This window comes from Monopterus albus, unplaced genomic scaffold (genome assembly GCF_001952655.1).
Source record: "Monopterus albus unplaced genomic scaffold, M_albus_1.0 scaffold2.1, whole genome shotgun sequence".
NCBI lineage: Eukaryota > Metazoa > Chordata > Actinopteri > Synbranchiformes > Synbranchidae > Monopterus > Monopterus albus.
In genome coordinates, this window is record NW_018127882.1 from 7,892,863 (window position 1) to 7,914,274 (window position 21,412).

Sequence of the window (21,412 nt, forward strand, 5' to 3'; positions counted from 1 at the left end):
CATTTTTTTCTGTAAATTATGTCAAAAACAGACAGTAGTCAGATAACAACAGTCACAGAAATCAAGATTATGACTCCAAAGATACAGGGACAAAACACTCTACACTTATTTCTACATATATGGACACACCAGTTTGAGGAAATGATTAAACAGAAGGAGAAAACAGGGCCACAGTGGTTGTTAGGGTGTGTGACTGCGTGTGTAAAGAGATGAAATGCGATAAAATAAACTGAAGTAAACCAAACTTACCTCCTCTTTTACACTTGTGCAGCAGTCTTTAGAGCTGTACATTGCAACATCACAGTTACAAAATGCTATATCAGCAATCTTCAGGACAGCATTCATAAAAAACATTCACACTGCTCCACCGTAACATGCAGTCATCAAAAAGTTAAAAAATTGTTACACATTTACTTTGTATCACTCACAAAGGGCAGCAGGGCAGACGGGCATGGAGGTCATAAGGAACCACTAGTCAACCAGTCATAAAAAACTTAAAATCTTTAATTTCCATTAAAATCATTGGCACCTTAAGTTAAGAATCTAAAGCTACTGTTTTCTGTTCCCCCTATTATTACAGCTTGTGGCATGAAGAAAAAGTGTTGAACAGAAACATTAGGACTGAATTGTTGTGCACAGAAGCTAAACTATGCTGGTCAAACCACTCTCTTACAAGTGCGTGCTCCCTACACAACCAGATCTAAGGACAAAATTCACGCTCTGGTCCAACAAAAAAACAAAGACTTCTTTCAGTGGCTCTTATAACACAAAGGACATTTTACAAAGTATGTCACTGTGCTACAATACCTGCATAGAACAGATCACCTTGGATCTCCTATAATGACAGGTGAAAATACCATCTTTGATACAGTACATGTATATGCACAGCTGGAATCATCTGCTTTAATAACACCATTACACTGTGACTACATGTGCACTGTGATTCAATAAACTGTCTGTGTGACATATTTAATACAAGGGGGGAAAAGTCTAGTGGTGCTCAACCATAAAGCCAGTTTAACAGACACACCTGGCTAAAATAAATGTGGTAATAGCCCTGCAATAAATCCTACCATCACCTGTTTGGTTTATTGACAACATTCTCATTAATACCATCGAATATATAACATCAGTAAACATAGGATTTATTACAGGGCTGTTGCATTAGACTGCATTTTTCAGATAGCCATTAAATAATAAACTGGAAACTGAGTTATATGTTTACAGTAGAAATATTATGAGACCTAAAATATGGCAGGACGCCATCACACACTGGTAAAGGGCCACCAGCAAGGAGACCTGCATAACTGTAGGCTAGAGTGTTGAATTGCACTCCGTCCTCTATGTGCGACATTAGCAGCGGCCGGTCATGAAAAAGAATATTTTGGGAAACAAGCAAAGTCACTAGTATTACTACCAGGCTCTCATGACACCGTATGTCATTAAAACATTATGGTGTTACAGCATTTTAACAGGGGATACAGTCACGCCTATATATGTACATTAAAAGATCAAGATGACTGACACTGTACGAGGCATGTCTCCTAGATGACACATTGTTCAGATCAATCTTCAATAAAAACAAAAACACACATTTATCCCTGTAGCCTTTTTCCCTTGTTTCCTTATTTTAACTTCTCTTGTCCATGAAATGTGTTTCCATAAGCACTACCCAAAATAATAACCTCCAGGTTCTATAAACTGAAGAATCATGAGTGTTCACACCGATCCTCTTCAAGTTACCAAGCGGAGTCATATTCAGGACTAGATATTCATAACACAGAATAAATAGCAGTTCTATTATTTACATGATCATCTGAGCTTAATTATAGAAATAAACATTTTGAAATGTAAAAGTGCACAACTGCCCAAAACCAATAAAATCCTGTTACACTAAACATATGCTAGCTAGCTCTGCAATCACAAAATGTGTCAAGGCTCACAAAGACAAGAAATAATGAGGAGAGGTGACGGTTTCACAGGGGTCTGACTTGCTGAATACTTAAACGAATTTCAGATGACAAACTGTTCCAGGCTGAGTCTTTGGCACTGAACGCTGAACAGTGAAATGTTTAGTGAAACATTATGATTTCACTTCCTTTTCACCTCCACAGGGAATCGACAGGTCCGCTGCAGTCTCAATTCCTCATCTGCAGCAGAGCATCCTCACACTGTCCAAACTGCCTGAGGGAGTCAAACAGACCCTTAGCGACCAGTAAAAATGGCTGGGATGGGACTGGTAAAAGCAATTGAAAAGTCAAAAATAAGGTCTCTTTTAAAAAAGCTGTTGATTTGTACATCTGTGGGTGAAATATTATAATATCCATTTGAAGTGATCAGTGTCAGCCTTTTCTTTGGTGGGCCAGCTGATGGACAGTAGGATCGAGTGGTTGATGAGTAAACTACTGACGGCAGCATGACACAGTCCTGCTAAAGTGTCTGGGTGAGGATTATAATGAGGATGATGAGAGCAAGCACAGCACAGACTGCACCAATAATGATCATCTTCTACAGAGAGGGAGACACAGAGAGACACAGGAAGAATAGTGTTAATGATGGCGTGCATATGCACTGGAATGAGCCCACAGACCAAACACCACCGCAAACCCTGTGCAACTAACTCACCACTAGCTTTGTTAAGCTGTAACCAAAGGCAGGTGCCGCAGAATAGGAGAAACGAAACACACCCAAGAACTTCAAAAACACACAAACACACCTCAGGCAAACCCCCTGGACAGGAAGAAAACCCCCACACACACACAGAGCTTACCAAAAACAGCATGCAAACCCTTTTCCAAAGCATGCCTCATACCCACACCTACTGTGGAACAACAGAGGTTCTTTGCTGCAGAGTTACTCACCCTTTAGCTCTCCTCTTACTCAAACAGCTCATCACTAGTGCTTCAATCCCACTGACAACCCGATAATAAGAGCTAGTATGGCCAGTACGATCAGCACAATCACCACTATTATCACCACTTTCTGTTGGGAGCAACCAAATTCATATAGTACCATCAGGAACATTCTCATACATGTCTGCATATGTGCAACAATTATGGTATCCACAACTTATGTCACATAGTGTGCTAGTTTTATAAGAGGGTGTACAGTATAAATGTCAACACTGGCCATATCAAATACCATATGTTCTGTTCGTAGCTTGGTAACCACCCAAACTCTGTGCAAAAGTCTTGCTGAAGTTAGATAAACCAGTTTTCTCTTGACACAGCAGTGTTGACTTTATTGTAACATGTCAATATAAAAATTATTTTCCACACAGTGCAACAGCCAGAAGCTAAATAACTATATTTTCAAACAGTTAAAACAAAAGAATAACTAGTGTAATGCAGCAGTCACAATTACACTGTGAATAAAGACAAAGTTAGTGTTAAAGCGGAAGAGAAAGGACAGACAGAAAAGAGTGGAAGCTGTGTGTGTACATTGGGGGGGGTAATTCTTGGTTCTGGTTCTTGGTGCTTGACAAGTCACAGTGATGCTTGAGCACAAGGGTCCACAGGCTACAGGGTGGATGAAAGGTAGAAGGGTTGAGGATCACCACAGATAACAAGGTGAACATCAGGGTGGTCTTCATGTTGTCAGGCAGATTTCCCAAAAGCAGTCATGTGTTAAGCAGGAAGTCCAGTCAGTTTCACCTTTCATAAGCTAACTGGGTGTTAAACAAGTACAAGGGGCTGCATTAGTACAGGTGTGCTGTTTCTGGGACTGGTGAGACAAAATAAATGTGACCCACAACAGAACCAGTTTGACTAATAGGTCCACGAGTTAGAAGTCAAACATAACTTGCAACTCATTAACACATTTTATCATAACAATAAGCATTTTATCTTTTAAACAAAGTAACTTGTGCTTGCGTGTATTGTATTGGTGTTGCAGCAAAGGTTGAGCCAACACCAACTTATTGATGGACTGCTTTGTGTCTGCTACTCCAGCTGTGTCAAAAATCTGAGCGGGCTGCAGTTTCTCATGCAGTACTTTGCACCGTCTAGGCCAAAGTTAAACACGGCCTGAACGACACCTTTGTACAAGGGGCTGCATTAGTACAGGTGTACTAATGGTTTAAGATTGTGCCGTCTCAGCAATAACCTTTAATTTCTGCTCATTACTCTCAGACTGAAAGAAGCAGAGGGCATCTTTGATATCCTAGGTGTTTGTTCATGTTAGCTCAGGGTCCAACATTCTGGATTCTTTAACTTAACCCAGGCATGTGACTTCAGTGTGACTTTGGTCTGTGGTGTCCAATTTAGTCCATTTCATTTCTCATGTTTCAATTTTCTTTGACTTCCTCTTAAATATTGTAATAAAACAATTTTTGCTGCTTTTGGGAAACTGAACCACTGTTTTTGAGGAGAGTCACTCACACGGCGTGATTCTTGCTGAAACTTTGCAGCTTTCTTAGTATCTGCTACGGCTCGCTCCACAAAGCCCACTGACTGGTCCATGTTGCTCTCAATCCTGTCAATTATCCCACCCTAACATGGGGCACGGTGTCAGAGGTGACGAAAAGCAACAAAAAGAAGAAAAATAGCAGGAAAGACAGATAAACAAAAAGCAAAGAACACAGGATGCAACTGCCGTATGTGACTGGTAATGTGTGTACAGGGTGAGGGAGTGGGCTCCGTCTGTACACAGTGTGGTTTAAATGTGTCAAACTGAAAAAACTGTAACTGTGTCTAGACAACAGGCAGAAAAGAAACTATAAAGAGGCCAGAAGCGGCTGGTGCAGCAGTTGGCTAAATCACATTACCTTGCGTGCCTTGGTCTGGTACCTTACAGCTTTTTTGGTCTGTTCCTTAGCCACTGTTATATGGTCCACTGATTTGGATACGTTCAGCTCTATGTTGTCTATTATGTCGCCCTGTGAAACCACAAAACAATCAGTACAACAAAGTGCAAAACATTGCAAAAACAACGGGCAGTAGACTGGTGTTATTTGAATACATAATACATCTGGTTTCAAGAAGCTGACTGACCACCATTTTGAAGTTTCTGATGATCAAAAGCTACTGTTACATAAGCAAACATCTTTAGACAGCTTCAATAATGACTCCATGAGGAGATTTGTTTTTAATGCCAGGGTACATGTCAAGAGGTATTCATATTTATGATCATGCTGAATTCCTTTGAAGCAACTCTCTCCTGGGAAATCATACAACACAAAGAGCAGGAGCATGTCCCTTACCTCAAAAAGCCTTTCTCTCAGAAAGCATGGTGCATGCAGCAAGAAATATAGAGTTATACTTATGTACGCATATACAGTAGATACAGTGGCTGACTGATCAACAGTGAGTGTGTATTCATTCCAGACTGAAGCCTGCTGATGTCTACAATTCATACAGCTTACTAAATGCATTCATGTTGTTTCCATCAAAGCTGGGTGATGAGATGGAGGTGACAGTGCCAGAAGAGAGTAAAAAGAGGTATAAGATAGGCATGGAGCTGGAAAACAGGAAACAGAGGCAGGATGCAGACTGACAGTCAGACCCCAGCAGAGGCAGGAAAAGACATACACAGGAGAAAGGTCTGATATAGTCGGGACTGAGCACAAAGCCACAGAAAAGAGTTAAGGATGAACACAAAGAGAGTAAATGAATGAGCTAAATGAGAGTTTCCTAAAGTGATGGGCATGTGGCTGCAGAAGAGTGTACCTGGCTCTCCACCAGCATGGCAATGTCTACAAACATATCATGCAACTCCTTGATGCTGCTCTCCAGTCGGACGATGTCTTTGTGCCTGGATTCAATCTCACTCAGGGCTTGTTTAGAAATGCCAGAGTCCACAATCTGCAGACAGGAGAGGTCCACTGTTAGCACACACAGACAGAGCCATGCACACATAAATGTCTCATTACAGCACCTCAGGCTGGAGGTCATATCTAACACCTCATTAGTGCGACCAAGATTATGCACTGCTATAGTTTGCTTCTTCATTTAAAAGGCAGCTAGCTAGAAAACAGGAAGAAACGAAAATGAGTGTGTTATTATTTAGCACCAAAAAAATGTAAGGAAATGACAGTTTAATAAAACCTGTCATCCAGTTGTAGCTCTGACTCTTAGCCTGGTCAAAATAAATTTTAGATACAACTACTGTTTACTGAGGAGACACCTAAACTTCCAGCGTGATTCCACATAAACAAACCAGATTCATGTTTTTCATACATGGTGCTTGGTGTTTTTGTATCTTTGCAAATGCTTCATTCACTCTTCAGTAAAGCTGATACAGGGCAAATCACAAGCACAGCTAATCTTTAGCCTGTTAATACAATGCATATTAAGTTTTACTAAGCAACTGACAATGTGAGATAAGATAAGATAAGCCTATATTATCCCCAAAGGGCAAATCTTTGTATACCCAGTAGTACATCCACAGTCACCACAGCATCATCCACAAAACACTAACAGGAAATGAATAGTGAAAATAGACTGAAAAGAGGGCACAATACTCATCTGAACATTTACAAGAAACAAATGGCAGCTGCGACAAGAGAATTTATAAACTTGTTTGTTCTGCATCTTGGCTGCCTGTACCTACGACCAGATGGAAACAGTTTAAACTCTCCAAACGAAGAATGACTGGGATCAGCTGAGATGGACTTGGCCTTTTTCAGGTCTGACCTTATAGAAGTTTGATACATCGTCCAAAGTTGTACCAACGATCTTGCTTAATAATGCAGCTTTTTCTCAGTTCAACTACATCAGCGTTACAGCAAAGTTAATGTTAGAGCACTGTTTAAAAAAAAAAAAAAAAAAAAAAAAAGCGGAAATGCATGCTCACGCACACACACACTTACCCCCGCAGTGAATACAGCAGCATTACCACTCTCCAACATCTCTTCCAGTTCTTCATCTGTTGTTACTCTTCCAGCTGGAAAGGAAAGGAAAAGGTTCAATGACACAGAATAGGACCGTCACCTGACTCCTTGGCCGTGTGTGCTGGTGTCACTCACTGATCTCGAGCTGTCTCTGAATACGTCCTTTAGTCTTCTCCCTGAATTCCACCTGGGCTTCGTTATACTTTGTCATTACCTCAACAAACTTCCTTGACAGAACTGCATGCTGAGAGAAGGTAGAAAAACACACGAGTAATCTTAGTGGATGTGCAGACAGTTTCAAGTAAGGCATAAACCTCAGAACTTAAAACGCATCTGACAAATGTCAAACACATTTTTTATACCAAGGAAAAACACATTTTTGTTAATGTTTTAAGTAAGGGATAAGACACTTCTTTGGCTTCATCCATTACAATCTTGGAACTTGGAGGGTATTATCCTGCTTATATCATGGACACTTGACAGCTGGTTGTTATATGTTATCAAATTAAAAACATAAGTCATTTTATTTAAAGAACTATTAATTTTAAATTGTACTTCAAAATATAGTCTATATATTCATTGGAGATTCAATTGCTAGGTAATGTGCTTTTACAAGAAAGATCCTCTGCATGATTCTCTTGGTCCAGGTCAACTTGTGGTTATTGGTGTTTAAAAGGTTGTCGTTGGTGCTGATGTTTCAGTGCTGTTGCTATGGTTTAATACACGCACAGCAACAGAGGCCTAGGTCATAGATGCGTTTCCTGTGAAACCAGTGTTAAGTGGAAGCCATATTACACCTGAGATGGACATAATTTACCTGTGATTTACGTATCCGTATGTCAGCCGATAGCCTCTCCTGCTCTTCTGACTCCAGATTCCTCTCGATGGCTGGGAAGCCAACCAAGAGATTTATGTTTTAGTTTCAACATCCCCATTATTCTAACTGACAAGCTGTGTGTGTGTGTGGTAGGAGACAGTCTCACTCTTTAGTTTGTTTCTTGCACTGTTGGCCATCTTCTTTATTTCGCCGGTGATTGCCTCCAATTCATCCTGTGTTTCTGGAAAGGAAGAGCCATATGGCAAGACAGCCAAGAATGTTAACAAAGGAGTTACTGCAAATACAAATCTAGAAAGAGCAAATAAGAAGCATTCCCAAATCAAGCAACACTTAAGTGATATTAGGGAATGATCTGGCATTTTACAAAACAGGTGATGCTGTATTAACAGACAGTTTCTTATCATGCTGCTACAGGAAATTAGCATTTTTACGACTGGGTACAAGAATATTTTAGAGTTCTTCTTAGAAAAAGTCAAATTGAATTTGATTTGGGACACAAAAATGCATGGAAATGCAGCTTGTAAAGGAGAAACTTTAGTAAGGGGTAGGTTTAGTAAGACATGCTTAATATGACCCTACGTAAAAAGGGTGACAAGAGAGAACAGATGCAAAAAACAAAACAAAACTAAAGAAACTGGCAGCGGAAAGTTATCTTACTCTGATCTGATGTGGGCGCAGACAGGATGACCGAGTAAAGTTTTTTGACTTCAGCTACATTAGCATCAATTTTATCAATACTGCTCCTGATTTCCTCAATCTGAAACACAGATCACAGAGATTTCAAATGTGTGCAAATGACAAAAATGGAAAAACTTAGAAAACAATATGTCCTCACTGAGCAAAAGATGCACAGCACACACTAACGCACTGATAGTAACCCTCACCTGAGAGAAGAAATCATCCATGAAGGCTGCGTTATCCATAGCAATCTCCACCTCGTCATCATCTTGATCACACGTCTGACATAAAAAAAAAATAAAAAAAAAAGCAAAGACTTTATCAGACTAGCTCTAGTGAGAAAGAACGCGTGAAGGGTATTGCAGGCTTCTCTAACATGTCAACAGCACTTTGAGATTAAAGGTTGGTGGTCTACACAATTGTTTTTAGCCTCTGATAAAACACAGAACTAAAGGAGGGTGTAGTTTCTCTTTACCATGACCGTCTGTAAAGTACTTTGAACTGCATTGTTGTTGAAAGATGCTCTGCAGACAAGCTTGCCTTCCCTTTAAAGAAAAATATACCCACCTTAAATTTTTATCTGCAGGATCATTAAATGGGTTTTCTATGACTCAGATAAATATGCAGCACGACTAAATAATTACAGACATCCTGTTCAACAACAAGCGTGAGGACAAAACATGGTTCCAAAATTCATTCACAACCCTGTGTACACAACCTGTTCCTGCGTACATCGATTGTTTTTGTGTCTTTTGATGCTGTGGGCACGCTCTATTTCTTATGTAAGGCTAGGTAGCAAAGCTTTGATACCAGTGCAAATACAAATCAAGCCACAGTACTTTTTTCAATAACATTGTGGCATATAAAAAAAAAAAAACAACAACAAAAAAAAAACAAGACAAATAAGCCCAATTACCTAAATGCGTTGAGAAACATCCAGACTATTTCCTGGAGTCTTGTGGTCACATGGAGGTGAAACCAGCAGAAACTCCATTAAATTACGGCCAAGAAATAGTCTAAACCAGCCACAAACCCAGAGCCTTTTGTTTTTACACCTAGCGTTTTATGGAATAAGCAAACACATAATGTGTTACTTTGTGAGCTGCTGTAGGCAGATTCTCTCCTCATCACATCTTGCCGTTTTTTTTCATGTTAATGCTAAGCTAATCTGCTGCTGATGTTAACTTTAAATTTAGCACACAGTCTTGAGAATGGAACCAGTCTTCTCATCTAACTCTTGACAAAATGTTGAATTATTCCTTATTCCTGTCACAACACAAGGCAGCTTTACAAGAGCTGGACCCATAAAAAGCACAATAAATTAGGAAAATTAGGTTGTAATTTAAACAGGAAATAAAAGAATCAAAGAACAAGTGTTGAACAAGTCAAACAAATAAATTAATAAAAAGTGGCCCGCTTTCAATATTCTGTGCTATGGACACAATTGTTATTGAGATTTAATATGCAGCCGTAGTCCTAAGTCTCAAAAATCATCAAACAAGTCTGAGATTTCACAGGCCAAAACAAAGAGTTTTACTCATGTCTGAAGACTGACAACTGATATCTTGTACTTGTCTATCTGTGTACACTGTCAGTCAAAGGTTTGGACACACTATACCCATTCAATGCAATTGGAGATTGTGTCCAAGCCTTTGACTGGTAGTGTAATTAATCAGCCTTTCAATCTGATCCTTTTCATGTCCCAAAATACAAATCATTTCTCATTTCTGGTCAGGGCGGAAAAGCCACTAAACAGTATTTAGACCGTGAACAACAACTAACGGCCATGCTAACGAACTTGCTTCCTGGTTAGTAGCTCAGTATGTCAACCAGAAACACTGATCTAATCATAATCAGACCCCACCCAAATAAAAACAAGCTTTACTCTGCTGAAGTCATCAACACGTCACAAGGGACAGGCAGTGACACAGAGCAGTATGGGAGGTTGGCCACATAGAGCTCAGCACTGCTGGTGAATTTACACAGTTAAAGTCTAGGGCTGGACCCAGGAACTCCACCCACAGCTTAGGTACAGTGCAAACAGATATCACAGGGCCATGCTGTGACATTGTTAGATGGAGGGGAAATAGAAAAAAACTCATAATGAGTTATACAAAACAGTCAGTTTCACTCGTTCCCTTCCTTAGGATTACTAAGTCAACATGTTTACACTGGGCATCTGAGGAGTCTTGCTGACTGACTGGGCTCTTCACACAGGTGTGTTTCTGCTTTCTAATGGGTGACTGAAACTCCAAAGTCTTGACATTTGACTTTAATGCGTCATAACATAAGTGAAAGCATGAAAAATGAACAAGGAAAAATAACACATTCAATAGTATCTGAAGTACTGAGGTGTGATACTCCTCCCCAAAATGAGCAGTAAATTAATCAATAACAAAAATTGCATTGCAGCCCATCTGGGTTCTAACATTTATTACAACAGCAGCTGGTTTGTCCTTAACCGTCTTTAACCTTCTACCCCTTAGCTAAAATTTGAATTGCAAATGCAGCCTCGACTATTTACCTCATGCTGTAACTAACAACAATTGTGAGCACCGAGTTCCCTGGACGCACACGTGGACACACTGCTTGTTTTTGGAATTCTCAGCGAGTTTTTCCAGCGTGTGCTGCACCCTGGCTCGCTCATTATGCTCCCTCACACAGCGTTTCTGCAGAGGAGTGATAAGAACATGCACTCACTTCCTTCCAGTGTCGCTCACTCGGCAAAATAAGGGGAAAGCGACTAAAGTATGCAGCAACTCCTTTGAAGCAGACAAAGGATACACCAGCACTTGCTTTAATGTAAAAACTGACAATCGGGAACGTTCAGGGGGATCAACTGTATGTGAAGAAAACATTTACAACTTTTCTTGTTATTTTATGATTCAACACAGAGACATCTGTCACTGTTAGGCACAAAACAAATTCAGGAACATAAGCCAATACACATACACTTGCTTTAATTGCAGAACTCTCACACTGTTTTTGATCACACCATTGGGGCTGTGGTTTTGAAAAAGCAGTGTGAGAAATGTTTGAAAAGCATATGTGAAAAGAACTAGATTAAACAATAAATTGGACATTTTCGATATTAACAGTTTGGACAATCACCATACAGTGAATTCCCTCTACTCACTGTTACTGGTCTGTCAGTCTTTAACCTGGATTCATTGTTGGTTTTAAATACTATTAACACAGAAAATGACCAATCCTTTAAGATTAACTGTGATGTTTACCCATTATTTGGCCATGTCGTCATAAATGTTCAGAGCTCGACAATAAGCAACACCATTTCCCAGACCTAACCTGCTCTTAACACAAAGCATCCCTGCACCCTATCCTCACCCAAAGAAACAGCAGATATGTGGCTTGACACACAAATTTATATGCAATGAACAAACTAGATTTAATATCACTTTGTGCAACTGTGCCAAAATGTTGACAGTGTGAACCGTGCAGCCAGCAGTAAAGTAGATTTTCTCTTTTATCCTCACCAAAAATGACAGAACTGTGATAATCATGTGCTTAATCATATCAAAACCTCAAGAAACACGGTGGATAACTGGACATCATGATTAGAAAACCATAAATGAAGCTGAGATGTTGGCTTGTTTCTTCATGGTCATATGATTAGACAGAGGTTTTACACTGCAGCATACACAGTGATCCCGTGCTTCTGAAATACAATAAAATCAGTCAGACAACATAAGCAACACAGTAAAGAGCGGTCAAAACCATGATTAGAAAACTGAAGCATTACAAAGACACACACTGTACACAGGCAAGTACAAAGACTGAGCTGATCCTATAAGCCTCTACACAATGAAGCTCACCAAAAGTGACTTCTATGACTCACCGTCATATACAAAACTATGTAAACACAAAGAGCATGACTCCGATCATGGCCCAGGTTGAATGTTCAACCCTCTCTCATCATTCCCATGACTGCATTGTCTTAAAAGAACCTGGGAGGTGATAAACCTTTAAACTTTGTCTCTGAAAATCAGGTTGAGAAGGAAAACCACTGAGAAAAATGATGTGAACAATGACTAAACCAAGCTGAACTAATGTGTACATTTGTAGGGCTGTGACAGTTGACAATTAATCGGTTAGCCAATAGAAAGACAAGAAAATGCTGAACCTTTCCCAGATTAAGGGAAGATTGTGAGGATTTGCAGATTTTCTTAGTATATACAGTAATTTAGGTAAATTGAATAGCATTGGGTTGTGGAGCACTGGGCTTTAGGAAATGGGAAAGGTCATATTTCACAGTTTTGACATTTTACAACTCAAGATACCAATCAAGTGAATATTCAACAAATTAATGAGTAATGAAAATAATTGCAACTCTATCATTAGATTTCCCCATTGGATGACTTAGAAAATGAGCCACCAGCTATCACAGCAGCAGGACGGGGATCTGGTGTCAGATTTACAGCAGCATGGTGACAGAAGCCAAATTACTCCGCCAGGACTTGTGTTAATGCAAAGCTGAAATCTGACAAGGGATTTAAAAACTCCAAGTGCCACAGAAGAACCCACGTTAGCACTGTGGCAGTTTCACCCATTCATTGTGCTGAAATCTGAGCCAGGTGGGGAAGCAAAGTAACAACAGTAGTCCACTAGACCCATGGGGAAATACTGTATAGAGAACTGAAGAGGATATGGTTTTGAATGACAATACATCTGAAAATCAAACAAAATGCCAGAATAACAAAAGCCTACTGTTAAATTAACATCTGCTTTCACTTCACTCCTGGTAATGGCATATGGCAAACAAGAAAGTATATTCAACTGCTTACTGAACACTGTGCCTTAATGATATATCATTTCCTGCTGCTCCTTGCTCTCCAAATTTCTCCAGATCTACAGTGTCAGGTGATGTGATCACACTGTTGGCATGAGACCACATACACATGAAGATATGCACACGTGTCCCTACATACAGCCTAGATTGCAGCCAGCAAGTTAAACATTAGAAAGGAAACTCATGGAGGAAAATGAAGGCAGTGGGTGTGCATGGATAAGGTACAAAGATAAAGAAAGTGAGGAGAAAAGACTGGAGAAAACAGTTAACATAGAAGAACCTATTATAGTATAGCAGCCATACAACCCTAAAAGGTCTTAACATGTAGACAACTTCCTTAAAACTGGCCTATTTCACTTACTATTTGTACTTCCTTCCCCTGAAAAGAAGCCAGCTGTGTGAATTACAGGTGCCTTGGGGAGGTCATCAACTTTAAATAGCAAATATTTGGCAAGGAGTTTCAGGTAGCTATAGCAACACATCCCGACTTAGGTTACAATAATATCAAGGCCTCAACCCATTAGGGAGCAAGTGAGTTTACGGTTCTCAACACAGAAAGGTTTAATAAAAATGGGTGCTTCTACTGCTAATGAATAGTTTGGTTCTAATGAATATATGTAGCCTAAAATGCTAATCTGACTGTGATGATCAAGTACACACTGTGTGAATATACTACTCATAAATACTATTGTTATTATTACTAATTAGTTTCTCTTAACTTTTCAATGATGAATTAATCACTAGTAGTCTATAAAATGCTGGAAAAAGCTGAAAACTTCCATTAAAAGTCTTGCTTGTTTTGTTCAATTGTCATCCCAACACCCAAAGATCATACTGTTAGTAAAAGCCATCATGATTCAGAAGCTACAGTGAGACTTCCTTTTACATTTTTGATAGAAAAACAACTCGAAAATGAACTTTTTGGAAGTCAATTATTCAATTCAACACTAATGGTAAGTCAGTGGTCATGAAAACAAGAATGATCTGTTATAGTTTTCAAGGAGTGCCCCGTGTTGTAGCTGGGTAAAGGGGTCAATGGGTTATACACAGGACTAAAACATATTACAGGAAGCAATAATAATCAGAGCAGCAACTTAAATACACAACTTTTAAGATGACTTCTGGTAATGCAGTTCAACTGAAAACAATTAGATTATTATTAAATCTCTGACACCTTACTGTCAAGCCATACAACATGGCAGTTTGTAAAGAAACTGAAGATTATATCTGAAGCACTTTTACCTGGCATCCCCATTTTAAATCGCTTTCCAACCTGCTGTGTTACTACATTCACCACAGAAGTGATGTCATCCCATGGCACATTACTGGTTCAAACTCATGTTGTAGGTTATGACAAACATTTACGTTCAGAGGCCCATTAAAATATGCCAAGACAATAAGACTAGAGGAAAGAAAACACTAATATAACATTTCCTTGTCTTTACTTACCGCTTTAAGTTGCTCCAATCGGTCCTTCATGTTTCACACGGTTAAGTTAAAATGACTAAAACCAAAGAGATAACCGCAGTCTTCCGTAAACTGGATCAAAAACTAGCCCCAATCTCTGAATTCATCAGCCAGCTGGAAAACTAGCTGACCCAAGGAAACCCACCGCCAGTAAGAGAGAAAATTAAACTCCTCAAAAGTCTTGACAGGATGTCTGAAAAAAAACAACTTTTCTTTCCGTTGTTCCCATACAATATGGCTGCTGGGTTTGAGGCCAGTTTTTCTTTGCTAAATCTCCTTGCACAGGGGATTAAAACAACCGTTGTGTAGAACCGTATAATCTCTCCGCCGGTCGCCAGTAATCATTCTAAAACGCACTTCTCTGGCTCACGCATGCGCAGACAAACTGTCTGCTGGGATGAAACCACGCCCTGAGTCACCTGCACAGATGATGCATTCAGGTGTTGTAAGAATAATTCCCTCGCTTCTCTGCTATAGAGAATGGCTTGACAGTTTCCCTCTATTAATTTAATATGTCAGATGATTTGTAAAATTGCAAACGCAGTGATATTTAATATCCTGCCCAGGAACTCAAATGAAAAGTACATGGCTTACATTGCAATGCGATGACAGTACACTGTCATCCTCTACTTGGATGGGTTATCAAACAGGCCTACCAGGCACAGGCCCAGGACAACTATAAAGAGACAACAATGTCTATAAAGAGAGACAAAGACTGCAGACAGACATAGAACAATAAAAATGAGATGCAAAACAATCACAGAGAAATGCAAAACTATCATAAGGTCATGCCAAACTATAAAGACACACTAAATGACTTCTGGTCATAATCGACCTGTGACTCCCTGGTGAAAAATAAACACATAGAAACAATTTCACCACAAGGTCTGTTCAGTAACTGGTCTGGCAATTCTGACTGTGTCACATGATTTCCCTATACAAGAAGATGAAGAAAGATTGATAATGAAAGCAGGATTTGAAGCCTTCCCATTTAGATTTGTTATTAGAATCAGAATCTTCTTTATTGGCCAGGTGTGTTGGACACATGAGGAATTTGACTCTAGTACATCGGCTCTCAATGTGTATGTACATATCCCCATGCAAGGGGCAAGTAAACAGTAAACCAGTATAAGGCTGTGTAATATAACAAAGCAGTGTCTACAAGCAACAAACAGTGCAAACAATGCAAAATGGGCAGTAAACAATGCAGACAGACAAAGGAATGCTCATCGTGAAATGGGATAAATAGGAATAAAAATACTTAAAAGTACTTAAAAGTAGAGACCTGTATGGATATGAATAGTCTGTACAATGTACATTTACAGATATTTCGCTGAATGTTTTTCTCCAGTCATACCATCGTGGGTCAAGTGTTCATCAGAGTGATGGCCTGGGGGAAGAAACTGTCCTTGTACCTGGTTGTCTTGGCACACAGTGACCTGTAACGCCGTCCAAAGGTCCAGGGTGTGAGGGGTCTGCAGTGATCCTCTCCACCCTCCTTTTGACCCGTGAGGTGCACAGGTCCTCCATGGAGGGCAGGGTTGCACCAGTGACCTTTTTTTGCAGACCTGACTGTTCGCTGAAGTCTGTACTTGTCCTGTTTGGTTGCTGAGCCAAACCAGACAGTGATGGACTGGATGATTCCTCTGTAGAACTGTATCAGCAGTTGCTGAGGCAGGTCAAACTTCCTGAGCTGGAGCAGGAAGTACATCCTCTGCTGTGCCTTGTTATAAAGAAATTTATCAAGAATGATCAGCAATTTGGGCCCTGAGGAGAGCATAAAAGGACTGGCAGTGCAGAGCCAGTAATAAGATATTAGTAACTCAGTGTTCACTTATTTGGCTCATTCATCTTGTCTGTAGGCTACTGAATGTATAAAATACACTCCACATGTGCCAAGTGGTACCTCAAGCAGAATAATTATTTTAAAGCTACAATATGCATTACGGTATTGCAAGTCACAGTTTCACCTTTGTAATGTAACTTGAATGCAGCAAAGTGTTAGCCAAACACTTCTTCAGTTTTGAAAGTCCTATAGAAAAAGGAAGGCAGAATTTGTAGATGTTATCCTGATTAAAAAAAAAAAAAAACTAGATCATGGTACCATTGGGTTGGACTCAGCCAATCAGGAGAGTAACCACCTGCTTTTATATTGCTGAGCAAACTTATTGATGCCAACAGGCCAGATAAGAAAATTAACCAATTCAAACTGCAAATACGTGTGTAAAGCAAACTTCAGAGATGTGTATATTATATATATATATGCATGTTTTATTTAAGCTTGCTAACTGCCTGAATAATGAGATGCTATGGTTATGTTAATGTCTCACCTCCCAAGTCTTGTGGGCCTATAACATGACTATTTTTCATATAGGTCAACACCAAATCTAACTGGTTAAAATGAAACCTCATTTTGTGTTATACTTGGTGAAACAGTGGGGCTGTATGATGTAATGGCATCCTAACCCAGATGCATAGTAACCGCAGTAGAACACACGTCACCAATGTGCATATGCACCGACTCAACGAACATAGCTGACACCTGGTGGCCATCGTTTTAAGCATGTTACAAGACATGCCCATACTTTAACTGGAAAGAACTTGAATATTTTTCCATCCATTTCCCCATTAAAGCACCATTGTGCCCCATTACCCCCAGTTCCTACTGCACAAATACCATTTTTTATCATCTACACAGGTGCACAGCAGATTATACACTGATATACAAAAGTATGAAAATGACATATGAACCTGGGATATACAAGGCCAAATGGATAGTATCTGATAGTCCAGCTTTGCTACATCACATATGCATTGATCTCATCTAAATGCAAGTTTCTAGAACACATTCAACTTTAGTTTACAGAACCACATAAAGCATACAATTTTGGTTTTAATTGCCCAGGTTGTGACATTTCTTTAGCCACAGAATAATGGAAGACCAATGAATTTCTGGGAAATCATTGAGAAATTTAAACAAACATAGACAAGTTATATTGAGAATGTTTTTATTCAAAGTTAACTCCCCTGTGCTTCCAGTACACCATACAACAGCATTAGGCGAGCTGAACAAGTGTAGTGGAGGGTGCTCGATGATAAGTAGCACGTTGGCATGCCAACGACATCGCTAGGGTGGGTGCGCCTTATACACTGAAACTAGAACCACAACTTTTTGCACTAAATTTTTTTCTTGGCTTTAAAACAAAAAAAAAAAAATCAAAAATAAGAAAAACAAATCTGAAAGGGGATTTTACAGTAAAGGGGCCAAAACTCCTGCAACTTCCTGTCCACAGCTGGGGGAGAGAAGGAAAACTCAGGTAACATGTTAGAGGTCATCTTCTTCATCTGGGAGTGCTGTTTGTGATGCAACCTGGAGTGGAAGACAAAAAGAAATCATTTATCAGATTTTCACAGTAAAACTGAAGTCCTGCCAGGTTCGTTTTAGTATAATTTGCTTAGGCAAATTATATAGTGCCCTAAAGCAGTGGTTCCCAAACTAGGGGGCAGGCCTGTGTGTATACAGTGCCTATAAAAAGTATTTACCCCCTTGGGTGTTTTACCCTTTTATTGATTTTACAAATCAATCATGGTAAATATATTTTGGCTTTTCTGGCAAAAATAACAAAAATCTCTTTAATGTCAAAGTGAAATAGAAATATGCATGTATAGTTACTTGCTTTAAGTTACTTACTTGAAGCTCTTCCTCATACTTAGCGGCAAGGTTTGGGTCCATGACGACCTCTGGGGGCGCGAGGGCAGGCATTGCCACAAATTCCAAGTTGGGGTCGCCAATCAACTTCCTTGCTAGCCACAGGAAAGGCTTTTCAAAGTTGTAGTTACTCTTGGCAGAAATATCATAGTACTAGAAACAGCAGTAGGAAACAAAAACAATTGTTCAGAACAAAAACTCAAACCAATGCTTTATATAATTCACACATGTAACAAATGTGCAAAAGTATGGGCACATTGATGATAACTTTTATTAAGCATAGTGATTACCTGCAGATTCTTTTTGCGGTGAAAGACGATGCTCTTGGCTTTAACTTTCCTGTCTTTAATGTCCACCTTATTGCCGCAGAGGACGATGGGAATGTTCTCACAGACACGGACCAGGTCACGATGCCAGTTGGGCACGTTCTTATAGGTGACTCGAGAGGTGACATCAAACATGATGACAGCACACTGAGCTGTAGAGGTAACAGAAGGTTGTAACACTATTTGATGTAGGGGAGGGGGTTGCATTTAATAGTAAATAGAGACTAAAGAGAACTATTTAGGATTAACAGTGTGTTAATGGTAAAGAGCACCTTGAATATAGTAGCCATCTCTCAGGCCTCCAAACTTCTCCTGACCAGCCGTGTCCCACACATTGTACTTGATGGCGCCTCTGTTTGTGTGGAACATCAGTGGGTGCACCTCTACTCCCAGTGTAGCTAGAATTACAAGCAAGGGGCCACAAAATCAAGAAAGGTGGAAAATGACAAAATTATACTTTGAGGGAAAACAACAAGGTAACATTTCAGACAAATAGGGAAGACTAAAAATAATAAAATGAATCATCAAGAATATCAGTGTTAACATGAAGTTTAATTGCTTAAGTAGACCACAGCACCCCTTTATTTTTCTTTTCAGGTTAAGATATTTTTCCCACCAAAAGGCAGTGCAGCAAATACATTAAAAATCAAGTGCAACAAAATTACATTATATGACCAGTACAAAGAGAATATAACATGGAAATTACATTATGAGCCAATGTATAATTGCAAAGGAAAAAAAAAACTGAAACACAAAACATGTTTGTGATAAAGAAACGTCATAAAACTAGTCACTGTTCCCTGGTGGACAAACCATGCAACAGTCACATCATTTCTAAATTACATTAAACCTAGTCTAGTCTAGCTTATCTGTACTGCAATTTCTTGTTATTTATCAGGTGAAACACATGGCAATACTAATGTATCTGAGCCCAAGGTGCTCAACAGGTGCCCGCAGCTCACATTTTGAATCTGGGCCCATTATAATGTTGATCTGACCGCGTCTACTGCAACTGAATAAACACCAGGAGACTTCAACTCCGTGCGATACTTAACTGGTTATCTGTAATATGATGATTCACAACATGAAGATACTCACCAACATATTTCTTCTCAAACTCCCCTGTAATGTGCCTCTTCACGAAAGTCGTTTTTCCGGTGCCTCCATCTCCTACCAACACCAGCTATTTATTAGAAAGAGAGCAGTTAGTCTAACCTCAAACTAGTTGGTACTGGTTGGCATAACCGCTGACATAGCTAATGTTAATACCACAAATGACACTTGCAAGATATAATGCTATGTTTAGTACATTGGTTATGTGATATCATGCAACAAATGCTTACCTTGAACACCGCCACCGGTACACACTGTGCCATTGAGTCCGCCGTTGTTGCGGTTTATCTGAGAGAAACAAAACCAGGCGGGATGTTTAGCACGCTTTCAGTTACCCTCTTGTCTGTCGAGATGGCGTTAGACAACCACCATTAATGTTAAGATAGAGGAGTTACCAGTTACCTGACTGGGCGTTAAAGTGAAAATGTGATAAGTGAAAATGACTATGGCACAAAATCAACGGTTTGTTAGCGTTTTTACGATTTGAGCGAGTTACTTTACGGCCAATAGATTACCTGGCAATAACCAGGTCTAGCATTTTCTATCCAAGCTACCGCTGCGTTAGCGATAGCATGTAACGTTAGCGTTATCTTAACATTTGAATTAACTCAAATTGCACTGTACACCAAATAAATTTAAGAGATGCTGCACGACAAATTTGAATGAGCAAACGACAGGCTCCCTTATGAGACTGCATTTTAACGCTAGCAGTTGTTAGCTAGCTAACAACGTTCGTTAACGTTAGAGTGCGCCATACTACGCGCAACCGCACTTTTTCTTGTTCGACTGGAACATTCCGACTTGAACACCATCAAATGTGTTCCATGTAACCGTTGATAGCTCAACAACAAACAAATATGAAACTTTACACAATAAGCCTTAAAGATTGGTTTTGTCAACAACAGTGAACGCACCAAGTTATGGAAATAAGCGAATCTTGAGAACAAAGCAGTGAAATGAGGGTGAGCTGTTCCTGCTAACCTGTTAGCTAGCACGGCATGGAAGATTTCTCATTGAGCTAACGGCTAAGTTAGCTGAGAACGCAAGAAAATCAATGGCCTGGTCTAGTTACTGTCCGCACGTAGCTACATTTAACAACGCCACATGAACCCAATTCATACCTTCAAGTTTTCCTTAGTTTTAACTGACTTTCACGATAAACACAAACTTGGATTTAGGATGGCTCGTAATGAGAAAAGAATGTAGAGACTCACCGGTGATACTGCGAAGAGAGGAAAGAGTAAATAGCTGCGTTCGCGGGAGTTTCAGCGTGCACTATGAATCAGCTTCCGCCCGTGTCATGTGATCACCCCAGCGGTAAAAACGCATTTCCAAGACTGCACCATGGTATTCAGAGCATGATTCAGCACGTCAATTATCCAAAAGATAGTTAGGAAATGTACAGAAATCCAAGCTGTACCAATAAAGCTAATAAAGTATTGTGTAAGATCATAGACTGTACATTTTATTAATATAGCTTATGACAAACTAAATGACAGTAGTTTATAGGTATTTTAATATTCAAAAGGGTTAATATAATGGTAAATGAATCTTAATGTAGTTGCTCCAGATTTTTCATTCACTTGACTGCAGTAATGTCCAATGTAAACTCTGGACCCTGGAGACTGAAGGCATCCTGCAGGAC

General features: G+C 39.6%; 2 protein-coding genes across 7 annotated transcripts; both read right to left on the reverse strand.

Moving 5' to 3' along the window:
- Positions 1–249: 249 nt before the first annotated feature.
- Positions 250–14,974, reverse strand: stx3b (syntaxin 3b). Of its 3 annotated transcripts, XM_020594643.1 has the most exons (12): positions 14,602–14,974; positions 8,552–8,626; positions 8,325–8,424; positions 7,813–7,887; positions 7,647–7,717; positions 6,965–7,073; positions 6,809–6,882; positions 5,667–5,801; positions 4,766–4,876; positions 4,380–4,490; positions 2,862–2,982; positions 250–2,508 (listed from the first exon to the last, which is right to left on the reverse strand). In XM_020594643.1, the coding sequence occupies exons 1-11, from the start codon at positions 14,629–14,631 to the stop codon at positions 2,896–2,898; spliced, it is 978 nt and encodes a 325-aa protein (XP_020450299.1). In that variant the 5' UTR covers positions 14,632–14,974; the 3' UTR covers positions 250–2,508; positions 2,862–2,895. The 3 variants fall into 3 exon arrangements, with proteins under 3 accessions (XP_020450299.1, XP_020450307.1, XP_020450316.1); XM_020594651.1 differs by lacking the exon at positions 4,380–4,490 and having other exon boundaries at positions 14,602–14,971; XM_020594660.1 differs by lacking the exons at positions 2,862–2,982; positions 4,380–4,490 and having other exon boundaries at positions 14,602–14,971.
- A 2,837-nt stretch (positions 14,975–17,811) lies between these two features.
- On the reverse strand, positions 17,812–21,087 carry ran (RAN, member RAS oncogene family). 4 transcript variants are annotated; one of them, XM_020589248.1, is made up of 7 exons: positions 20,982–21,087; positions 19,998–20,055; positions 19,753–19,837; positions 18,927–19,052; positions 18,619–18,806; positions 18,311–18,481; positions 17,812–17,989 (listed from the first exon to the last, which is right to left on the reverse strand). In XM_020589248.1, exons 2-7 carry the CDS (start codon positions 20,028–20,030, stop codon positions 17,945–17,947), a joined length of 648 nt encoding a protein of 215 aa, XP_020444904.1. In that variant the 5' UTR covers positions 20,031–20,055; positions 20,982–21,087; the 3' UTR covers positions 17,812–17,944. The 4 variants fall into 4 exon arrangements, with proteins under 4 accessions (XP_020444904.1, XP_020444958.1, XP_020445010.1 ...); XM_020589302.1 differs by lacking the exon at positions 20,982–21,087 and adding an exon at positions 20,889–20,975; XM_020589354.1 differs by lacking the exon at positions 20,982–21,087 and adding an exon at positions 20,682–20,706.
- Between the last annotated feature and the right edge of the window lie 325 nt (positions 21,088–21,412).